The sequence below is a fragment of the Mesoplodon mirus genome (genome assembly GCF_964341445.2).
Source record: "Mesoplodon mirus genome assembly, chromosome: 16".
In the NCBI taxonomy this organism is placed as follows: Eukaryota; Metazoa; Chordata; class Mammalia; order Artiodactyla; family Ziphiidae; genus Mesoplodon; species Mesoplodon mirus.
Genome location: NC_138992.1, coordinates 8,087,894 through 8,099,579, shown reverse-complemented (window position 1 = coordinate 8,099,579; position 11,686 = coordinate 8,087,894). Strand labels below are relative to the sequence as shown.

Sequence of the window (11,686 nt, the reverse complement as noted above, 5' to 3'; positions counted from 1 at the left end):
AACTTAACAGTCGAGACATCTGGCAAACATGACCTCAGCCAGGCGATCAAAGTCAACCTCATCCGTGTTACATCACGTTGGCCCATCATGCTGACAGCACGAGGTGATGAGAATGGCACTGAGCCTCTGGGGTCTTCATTCCAAAAACTCAGAACCCCAGCTGAACCATGAGAAAACCATATACGCAAACCTCAACTGAAGGCCATTCTACAAAATGCCCCACCAGGGCTTCTCAAAACCGTCAAGGTCATCAAAAGCAAGGATAGTCTGAGACTCTCTTACAGGCCAGAGGAAGCAAAGCAGGCATGATGACGAAATGTGACCTGGTATCTGGACGGAATCCTGGGACAGAAAAAGGACAACAGGGAAAAATGAGTGAAATTCCAAGAAAGTATGGAACTTAGTTCATAGTAATCTATCAATGTTGATTTCTTTGTTGTGACCAATGCACTGTAGTAACATAAGATGATAATAACAATAGGGGAAACTGGAGGTGGGGTATATGGAAACTCTCTGTACTCTCTTTGCAACTGTTTTGTAAATTTTAAACTAATTTTAAATAGAAATGGGAGGTTGTACCGAAACCTGTTGTGTCTACATTTTTTTAAAAAATACAAGGGCCAGAAGCATTACAGGGATTGTCACTGGGTGGTCCTTCCACATGCTTTTCTATAATAAAAATAAAATGTGAAAAAAGATGTTTCCTTCTAATTACAGGTTGAAAAGCTTGATCCCTTTGTCACTGTATTATTCAGCTATTGAGTGCTTGAAACAGGGCTGGTCTGAATTGAGATGTGCTGTGATGTAAAACACACCCTGGATTTCTTAGTAGGAAGAAATGAATGCACGATACCTTAATAATTATATTGATCCTATGTTGAAATGATAATATTTTGGATATGTTGGGTTAAATTATTAAAGTTAATTTCACTTGTCTCTACCTTTTTTAATGTGGCTACTTGAAAATTTGAAGTTACATCTGTGGTTCGTATTATATTTTTACCGGACAGGGATGCTCTAAAGCAAAGAATTCCAAAGGTGAGGGGCATGTGGTAGGAAGCCCCAGGTAAGGAAAGACCCATCCCAATGCACGACCTCTCAGGCGGAGGAAAAAGACACAGGCCACTGCAAAGTTACAAATTTATTGGTCTGGAAATAAATACAAATATCTCATTAAGAAACTCCTCTGGAAAGACTTGAACACAACAGTTTCTTGTTCTGATTCAGCCATTTCTGCTTCCCAGGGGGTAGGTCGCAGATAAACGGACTCATTATCCCCCCAAGCTACCTAGAAGGCTTGACTATTCCTCCCAGTAACCACTAGGTCCCGGTGGCTGAGTCACAACGTTCCGTTCACTCTGATCAAACTTCCTATAAGAAGATCCACGGTTAGCCAAAGTAAAAATCAAAAGGCAGTAAGTAGTAGAGGAACTTGACAGCTACGCTGACATTGCCCAGAAGTATCAGTGGTGCCACCCGTTCGGCGAGAGGTTAGAGGGGCAGGGTAGAGGGGAAGGCAGGAGAGGGAAGGAAATCCCATGGAACACACATTCCAGAATCCTTGTATCTTCTGGGCCACCACTCCCCAAGGGAATCCCCACCCCCTACAAGAGCGAACAGTTCTATCTGAAGATCCCGGAAGGTCACCAGGTCAGAAATGTTTGGCCGTCAAGTTCAGGTTCAACCCGGGTTGTCAGAGATTGGAAGCTAGATTTAACTCAATCACACATGGTTCCTGGGAACCAGATGGGATCAACTGAAATCACAACTGCACTGGATTCCATCACAACCACGAGGAATCCTTTACATCTAATAACCAAAAATACCACCCCACCTCGATGCCCCTGCCCCCCTCCCCCAGCCACTGCATGGAGACGCATCACAGCCAGGCACGGCCCTCCGTTTCAAAGAAGCAACTACAAATCTACATGATCTTCCCCATGAATGAAAGAATCACTCGTCCATGTATTTGGGGTAGAAAGTAGGCGACGTGGAGGAAGAGGCAGGCAGCAGAATCAAAGCCTCAAACCCCTGATACCAAACGTTTGCCAAGACCATTTCTTTGAAAAACTGGGAGATTTTGTCACCTGCTTCTGTTGTCCATTTAAAAAATGCCAGAAAAACAGGCTTCTGGCACCGGCACTAAAAAGTGTATATATGTGCAGACGTTAAAAATCTACTTCTTCAAGTTCATGACAGAGATTTGCTCTTCCAAACACTTCGGAGCCTCTGCATAAATTCCACCTCTTTCCCCGCTTCCTGTTTGGCTTTGTTAAAAGAGCTCGCCACCATTCCCCGCTCTCCCCCTCTCCCAATCAGAAAGGGTTTGGTTTCCAGAAACTGGGTCTGTTTTCTCTTTAGTTGGAAGGGAAACAGGAAGTAGGTGGGCCGGGCTTCCAACAAAATGTCCCTTCGCGCCAGGATGCTCAGGTCAGCCTAGCCTTGGATTGATCAAGTGTTTGCTCTGTGTTTCTTGTTTTTGGCAGTTTGGTGTCTCTGAGGGAGGGTGAGATAGTGGCCTCTAGGCCGCTCGCTAGTGGAAACAGGACACTGAGATGCTCCTTTCCCTTTGGTCCACCCCACCCCGCCCTCGCCAGAAAGGGAGCCCTCCACAAACCCAATCTCACTTTGTCCTCACCAGAGCTCACTCGTACAAAATAAGCTTTGGATTACTACCGAGCTACATGTGGTTGGCAGGCAGGGGCGGGGAGGGGCCGGAGGAGGAGGGGCAGCTACAGCGATCGATCCCAGAGTCCAGGGGCTGCTGTCCCCAAGGCCACCTAGCAGGACACCTCCGTGGAGTTGGGCCCTGCGCTGCTCCCGGGGCCGCCGGAGTTGGGGACGATGTCCAGCCGGGCGCCCTCGCTGGTGTGGGAGCGGCTGCGGGCGCCCTCCACGGATGCGACGCTGGAGCCCGAGGCTGTGCGGGACCTCATCAGGCGCGTCATGCTGGCGGAGGGCACTGGGAGAGAGGAGAGAGACCCGTGAGGGGATGGGCCAGCGCTGGAGGCACCTGCACACCGGGGATGCTGCCTGCTGTGTGCCCCACCCGCCTGGGCACCTTTGCTCCTGTCCATCCTCACAGCCATCTGGCTGCTGGGCTCCCCATCGTTTCTGTCTCTGCCCACAGAGGTGCAGCACGAGACCCAGGTGTAGTAAGGACTTGCTGCGATCCCACAGCGGCGTGAACCCACAGCTGGTCTGAATGCCAGCTCTGTCTGCTACCTGCTACTTGCATCCCAGCTCTGGGACTTTGGGAGTGTCCCTCTCTGAGCCCCCGGCCCCCCCTATAAAATGGGAATACTACCACTGACGCCCTGGTAGCAGCGCCGGGGTGTGTGCCCACCACCCTGTAAGGTCAACAATTGCCAGAGCTGGGAGGACGTTCAAGGTCGGCCAGGCTAATCCCTGCGCGCCACAGGCTGGAAACCAAGGCCACAGAGAGTGGTCAGCTGTCATCTCTTCCTTCAGGGAACCTGTGAGCTCCCAGGTACTATCAACGGCACTGTCCATTCCAAAGGATTTAAAATGGTACAGCCACTATGGAGAACAGTATGGAGGTTCCTTAAAAAACTACAAATAGAACTACCATATGACCCAGCAATCCCACTACTGGGCATATACCCTGAGAAAACCATAATTCAAAAAGAGACATGTACCACAATGTTCATTGCAGCTCTATTTACAATAGCCAGGACATGGAAGCAACCTAAGTGTCCATCATCGGATGAATGGATAAAGAAGATGTGGCACATATACACAATGGAATATTACTCAGCCATAAAAAGAAATGAAATTGAGCTATTTGTAATGAGGTGGATAGACCTAGAGTCTGTCATACAGAGTGAAGTCAGAAAGAGAAAGACAAATACCATATGCTAACACATATATATGGAATTTAAGGAAAAAAATGTCATGAAGAACCTAGGGGTAAAACAGGAATAAAGACACAGACCTACTTGAGAACGGACTTGAGGATATGGGGAGGGGGAAGGGTAAGCTGTGACAAAGTGAGAGAGTGGCACTGACATATATACACTACCAAATGTAAAACAGATAGCTAGTGGGAAGCAGCCGCATAGCACAGGGAGATCAGCTTGGTGCTTTGTGACCACCTAGAGGGGTGGGATAGGGAGGGTGGGAGGGAGGGAGACGCAAGAGGGAAGGGATATGGGAACAGATGTATATGTATAACTGATTCACTTTGTTATAAAGCAGAAACTAATAAAAAAATAAAAATAAAAAAATATATAAAATGCCCTTGAACACAGCAGGTGGCTTATAAGGTGGAATGAAGACAAAAAGTCCCCCTGCCTGTACTTTTTTTGGGGAATAGCATCCCCCCAAACTCATGTCCACCGGGACCTCAGACTGTAATCTTCTTTGGAAATAGGGTCTTTTCAGATCTATTTAGATACGATGAGGTCACCCTGGGTTGGGGTGAACTCTGATGCCATGGCTGGTTTCCTCTTAAGAAGAGGAGACACAGGTACACACGTGGAGAAGCCATGTGAAGACAGGGCAGAGATCAGAGTGATGCAGCTACAAGCCAAGGACTGCTGGCGACCACCAGAAGCTGGGACAAGGCAAGGAAGGATTCTTCTTAGAATCTCTGGAGGGAGCATGACCCTGCCCACATCTTGATTTTGGACTTCTAGCCTCTAGAACTGTAGCACTGTGAGAGAATAAATTTCTGTTGTTTTAAGCCACCCAGTTTGTGGGGATTTGTTATGGCAGCCCTGGGAAACTACTACACCACCCAACTGAAGCATCATTGCCAAGGCCATATTGAATAATGGATATCACACACTGAGGCAGCTGATAAATACACAGGCATGTAGGGGTTACATTATTCACTCAAGGGGCATAGGTGTTGGCTTTCTGTGGCAGACACCCACAGACAGAATTCATTCTTGCTGTACCGAATCCTCTTCTTACAGAGCCAGTTGCTGAATCCAGAAAAAAATTGGGAGCAATCCTACATCTGTTGCTCACACATTTTCTCTGAGCCCCTATTTCTTGACCCCAGATCTGGGGGCTTACTGACCTTGCAGGGCTCTGGTGACCCTAGCATGGTGTCATGGATGCTGAGGGCTCATCATTCTGGCCTGCTGCTGTGAGCAGGCACTCAGTAAATGAATGATTACTTTGTCTTTGGTTGATGCCTCCAGCTCTCTCTACTGTCTTTCCCTACGACCTGCAGGATCCTTCAGCTTTCTGGAAATAGAAGCTTATGTGGAGGGAAAAACAAGGCCTGCCTTTCACTTCCTTTCTCCCCAGAATGCACTTTCAAAGCAGAAATCTAAACCCAGGGCAGGTCCAAGATAAACGAGTTGCAATTCATGGCTGCAAGGTAAATGAAGGCCTTCTCTAGTTACTGCCTTTGCCTGCACATTTTCTCGGAGGGAGAGAGGCTGGAAAGGCAGGAGACCCACAAGCAGATGTTTTCTGTTGGAAGAGGGCACGTTGGGACAGGGATCCTGTCCGAAGCATGTAAATCAGGCTCATCCACTCTCAGCCACTCTAGAAACTAAACACAGCTGAGGCCAACCTTAAGACTGCAGTCAGTTGACCAAACATAACATTACTATTTTAAATGAGCAAACAGTTTCAGCCTCAGCAAAAAACAAAGGGGGGGAAGTGATTAAACGCTCAGACTTCCTTGTTAAGGTGGGCACATGAATTATAATTCCAGGCAGCAGACAGAAAGAACCAACGGAACCACATCAGGGCCGGAACCGTGGCCGACACACCAACATATACCAACGGTGGCTGCTGCCCAGCAGTGTGCTTACACTTAGTGTTGTCTGTCCTTGTCATGGGACTGCATTTCTGAAAATGTGTCTGTGAATAAACGTCTGTAAATAAACGATAATCATAATGCAAGAAGCTCCAAGTTCTTTAACTGTGCTTCTATTTATCCTTCAATTCCCAAATCTAATGATTTAGCAAAGACATGCTCTGTCTTCAATGTAAGTGACTTTATCACCCACTTATTCAGAGCTTTACAGTTTTCAAAGAACTTTCACAGATCCCCACTCTGCTTTTTACTTAATCTCTCAAAGCCTCAGTTTCATCATTTGTAAATGAGGATAAGAGTATCTCCAAGGATTATTGTGATGATTAAGTAAGAAAAAAATGAAGGATTTATTAATCTTTCATCATCACCACCATCACCACCATCACCGCCCCCACCATTATTGTCATCGCCACCACATCATCACCATCATCATTACCATCATTATCACCACCATCATCACCACCACCACCATTACCACCATCATCATGATCATCATTGCCATTACCAGCATTGCCATCATCACTCCAAGTCTCTTAGAAAGTATGTAATTAAAATTAAAAAGATTTTCATGGTCTCATTGTTTGTTGTCTTCTTGGTGCTCAGAGGGATAGTCCTCACCTAAACCTTAAAACATTCCCTGGTGTGAAACAGCTTCTGTTCAACAACGGAGGGAGAATGAGGCACTATGGTCTGAGGAGATACTAGAACCCCTGCCCTGCTGCCCGTCCTCCACACACCTCAATACTTCTTCCCTGACCTGCCCAGTTTGCAAAAAAGCTGAAGCTGGCCAAGGTGATACAGAATCCTGTACTCATCCCAACCTGGTTCCAATTCCCACACCTGCCTTTCAACCCACCGCCTGCTAGGAAAGGCCATACTCACTGTATCCCATGCCCTGCACGAAGTACTTGAAGGCCTCGGCAAGCTTGGCCGGCTGCAAGAGAGAAGAGGGAACGTGTGGTCAGTCACCAGAGGTCCAGATCGTGCAGCTGTGCCTGTGGCCACCTTCCTTAAAGAGCTTGGCCCAAGACAGAAGGCCACCTCAAGTTGATAGGACAAAACACAAAAGTAAAGGAAAGACTCTGGGATAATTATGGAGACCCAAATTAGCTTTGACCAGAAGTTACAGGACCTGTCTGAGCCAGTTTTCTCACCTATAAAATAGGGGCAGAGTACCACACCTACTCCTGAGGGCTTCTCTAAAGAAGACATCATTGGATAAAGTGATGTGTCCAACTCAGGGTCTAGAATGTCATGGCCACTCACTGTGCTAAGGGCTTTGCAGCATTATCTCATCTTCCCGACAACCTTATGAGGTTAGTACCATCTTCATATATATTTCACAGCTCAGCAGACTTGGAGAGATAAATAATCCGTCCAAGGTCTTATGATTCATCAGTGGTCTTGTATATTAACCCAGGGCTTTCCAAACCCCATAACAGTTTACTCTCAGCCTCAGTAGCAGGCTGGCTGGCTGGCTGGCTGGATGAAAGGATGGTGGATAAATGGATAGATGAAAATGAAAAAAGATGGATGGAAAGAAGGAAGGAAAGAAGGAAGGGAGGATGATGGACAGATTAATGAAAAGAAAGGATGGGGCTTCCCTGGTGGCACAGTGGTTGAGAGTCCACCTGCCGATGCAGGGGACACAGGTTCGTGCCCCAGTCCGGGAAGATCCCGCATGCCGTGGAGCGGCTGGGCCCGTGAGCCATGGCCGCTGAGACTGCGCATCTGGAGCTTGTGCTCTGCAATGGGAGAGGCCACAACACTGAGAGGCCCGCGTACCACAAAAAAAAAAAGAAAGGATGGATGGACATAAAGAAGAAAGGCTGTATGGGTGGAAGGAAAGAAAAAGATGGAAAGAAGGAAGAACAGATGAATGGATGGATGGATGGATAGATGGATAGGTGGACAGACAAATCAATCAATCAACTGGGCTACTTTAAGTAAAATGAGTTGGGAATGCTGAGAACACACCCAGTTCTGCCAATTATACTCAAAAATTTAATCTAAACGGGAGGCGAAGGCCATATTTATTCACAGGCTAATTAATTCCAAGTCTTTTTTTTTTTTTTTTTTTTTGTGGTACGCGGGCCTCTCACTGTTGTGGCCTCTCCTGCTGCGGAGCACAGGCTCTGGACGCGCAGGCTCAGCAGCCATGGCTCACGGGCCCAGCCGCTCCGTGGCACGTGGGATCTTCCCGGACCGGGGCACGAACCTGTGTTCCCTGCATCGGCAGGTGGACTCCCAACCACTGCACCACCAGGGAAGCCCTAATTCCAACTCTTAAATGCAATGTCCTGGGTCTATTCTCACACCCTCTCCTTTCACTGGCGAGCAGTCATGGGGCGGGAGTGTCCCTGCCCACCTCCACCAACTCCTGCCACTGTTCTCAAAGCGCCAAATGACATTTAAAGAAGAGCCTGTGCTGCAATTGGCCTCGTGATGAGGGGTCACGTGATGAGTGTAAGAAGGGGACGAGAGTTGCAGGGACATCTGTGTTCAACATGGCGGACAGAAACAAGAGGACAGGCTTGGAAAGGAGAATATCTGGGCCCAAACTCGGCTCCCCTGGGTGACCAAGGGCAATCTCTCCCATTTGTTAGCCTCAGTTTCCCCTTCTGTGACTGTGATAGAATGCATGCTCTTCCTTCCTCTAAAGACTGTTGCAAGGATTGAATGGAATGAAGGATGGGAACACGTCCTTTGTGAAAACACACCCAACTTGCAAGGGCAGGAGGAGGAGGGATTACACAGTTATTGGTCCTCACTGGGCTGCTCTCCTGGGTGCCTGGGCTAGCTCAGCTCCTGCCATGACATATAAAACGTGTTTTAACTGTGGATAGAGTTAGATTTTTCTCATTTCAAGTAGAGAAAGGAATAAAGGAAGGAAGGAAGTATAGGTGGAAAGAAAAATGGCGCCTCTTCTCTGCAGCCAACTTAAGCTGCACTGTCTCAGTAGCGGTGTCAAGCGGGCTGGATGGATAAACGGCTCCGTCACTAGTGTGCAGGTATTAATTCCTATTTACATCTAAGCAGGGCTCTACTGGAAACCCATCTGTTCCCTCTAGAAACTGAGACATCCCATCCTTCTCTGGCTACTCCAGCTATCAACTGGGCAAAACACAACAGCAGATAAAAAGTTGAAAATATTTTGTTCTTTGCCAGTGGGAACAGAGAGAGGCACTGGAAACAGAAGTTAAGAGCCACCCAAGGCCACTTGTGCCTGCTCACTCTGCAAGGGAGGTTCCCAGGGAGCTCAGGGGGACTTGTCAGGACTGCGGGGGCACCTAGAGCTAGAAAAAGGCACACATCCGATTGAGAAATCGCTGGATTACTGAAGCTCTGAAGTCCCTTTCAGGACTGGAGGGAGAAAGAGGGTCAGGGCACAGTCTGGTGGAAAAGACAACCCAAAATGCACAAAATATTTCATAGTAAGATAGAGTGCAAAACTGTAATGATAGAAAATTATAAGAAGAGATAAAAATTCATTCACTTGTTAGGTTGGGGGGTGGTATTTATGGGTGGAGACTTGGAGGGGACAGTTATTGTGCAGCAAACACACTACAATGATTGATATGTTTATATGTGCATACACACATACACATGCATACATGTATACATATACATACTCACATACACACATATACACATGTGCGTGCACAGACACACACACACACACAAACACAGAAACACACCCTTTGGTCCATCTCCTCTCTGCTCTCCCTGCTTTGCCCCTGGGCTCCAGGAGCCTGTGGCTCCAGCGGAAACCTGTGGTCTTTGGGGTCAGGCACACCTAGATTCTGGTGCATGACTGCCAAGCTGTGTCCACTTGGCACATCCCTTCACCCCTGTGAATGCCAGCATCAACTACTCCACATGGGCTTCTGGGGAGGACCAAGTAAGTCCTGACGTGCAAGTGCCTTTTATAAACGGTAACAGGTCCAAATGTGTCATCAGAGGTAATAGCAAGGTGGGCGGCCAGCAGGCAGTGAGGGAAAGGGGTTAACATGTCACAGAGGCACATGTCCTCCACCTGGGGAGTGGGGACAGGTGTAACTCACCTGGGAGATCTGTGGGAGGCCTCCACAATCTGCCATCTGGGAGAAAGAAAGCTGGTTAGTGCCAAAGGCCTCAGTGGAGGGGATGCCGGCTCTGTGGACCAGCTCCAAACGGGCATCCACTCTGCCCGCTGCCCTGCCCCGGGCCTGCCTTGCTGAGGAGGGCCTGGACATGATACAGGTGGGGAAACACCCGCGTCACCTGGCATGCCTGCTTTGATTACTATCTGTCTCGGCATTAAACTCTGCCTTCTTGGCAACCATTACTTGCAGCTTACAACAGGCCTGGCGCTGTGCTAGGCCCTGTAGATGATTTCTCTGCTCCCCCAAAACCCTGGAAGGGACGACTGTCCTACTTCAGAGGCAGAAACTGGGCCAGAGAGAACTTGAGGAACTTGCAAAATTCTGGCCAGGGTCTGTCTGACCAGAAAGCATTCACTGCACGAGGCCCTGGACACACAATCTCTTTAAAGACCCCTCAGAAGGAAGCTGCAGGATTCAAGGCTTCAGGCCTGATGGGGCTCCTGGTTGGCCACCCTTGGTAAATGCTATAATTTCCAGAGTTGCTAGTAAATCACCAAACCCAAAGCCATCACTGCTTAAAGCCATTCCAGGCATGTGTGAATATTTATCCAAAGCCCAGGGCTCTGGAGCACTTGGGCAGTGAGGTGAGGATGGGGAAATAGGACTGGAAGGTCTTGGTGAGACTGAGTGGGGCTGTGGCCAGCCTGTAGCCCAGAGTCTCAAGACTAAATCCCAAGGGCTAGCCTCCAGGTCAGCTAACTTGGGGCAGCCTTCAGCCCAACGGGAATGCAGCAACAGAACTCCAGGGGCCCATTCAGCGGGGTAGGGTGGTGCAGTGGGGAGAGTCTGTCTAGAATCAGGCCCCGCCCACACAATTCCTATCTATCCCTCTTCAGAGCACCATGGCCGGCAGCCCGTAAACTCCTGGGGTGCCAGAGAGGGATCCCCTCATCTTTGCAGCCTTGGGTTACCAGCCAGCACCCAACAGATGTTTGTGAACAGACATATTAATTCACCATTTCTGTGATTTCTGACCACCAGCTTTGCCATAATCAGGCACAACTCAATTTTGCAGGAAACTTAGGGATTTCTGAGAAAGAACAAATGTAACCCTCCATCACTTTCCCTGTACCTTGAGAAGAGTGGTCTTCGTTGGGTCCAGTTTCGAGTTGCACTCCACCTAGACAAGAAGAGGGAGAAGAAATTTGCAAATTGTCTACCTGGAGCCAAAGTCATGAATTTTCGCCCTCTCCCTGCCACTCTGCCACCATCACCAGGAGCTCCAGTATTCCTACTGTCATGGAAGAAAGAATGTGGGCTTTGGGATTCAACAGAAGTGGCTTTAAATTCCAGCCCTACCATCACTAGCTGTGTGACCTTGGACAAGTTACTTAACTTCTTTGAGCCTCAGTTTCCTCATCAATAAAATGGGGATAATATCTTTTTCAAAGGGCTGTTGTGAAGATTAGCTAAAATGTAGAAGGTGCTCCAGAAACAGCTACTAAATGAATGGGCTTGTTTAACCAGCTGCTGCCAGTAATTCTTTAGATCCAACAACCCCAGTCCTGACAACCATTCTTCAAATGAAATCATATCCACCAAGATGGTTTCTTTCTTCAGTTTGTCAATGACCTTCTTAAAAGTGCATCGAGAAGTGGGCAAAATACCCACCTGTAACCTGTGATGTTCAAAATGCCTATGGTAGAGTTATCACCTTCCTTAATGTAAACAATATATCTTTATTGATGCATCTTATGATTATGTCCAGTGGACTAGATTGCAAGAAATTCATGGTTCATTT

At 47.9% G+C, this 11,686-nt stretch overlaps 1 protein-coding gene across 2 annotated transcripts in view; it reads right to left on the bottom strand.

The window, feature by feature from the left end:
* Positions 1–1,126: 1,126 nt before the first annotated feature.
* NDRG1 (N-myc downstream regulated 1) overlaps positions 1,127–11,686 on the bottom strand; it is a 57,081-nt gene continuing 46,521 nt past the window's right edge. For both annotated transcript variants that reach the window (XM_082600760.1, XM_082600761.1), the window contains 4 exons: positions 11,018–11,065; positions 9,865–9,900; positions 6,683–6,734; positions 1,127–2,962 (listed from right to left, as the gene is read on the bottom strand). In XM_082600760.1, the coding sequence (XP_082456886.1) occupies positions 2,781–2,962; positions 6,683–6,734; positions 9,865–9,900; positions 11,018–11,065 (318 nt within the window). In that variant the 3' untranslated portion in view covers positions 1,127–2,780. The remainder of the gene's footprint in view (positions 2,963–6,682; positions 6,735–9,864; positions 9,901–11,017; positions 11,066–11,686) is intronic.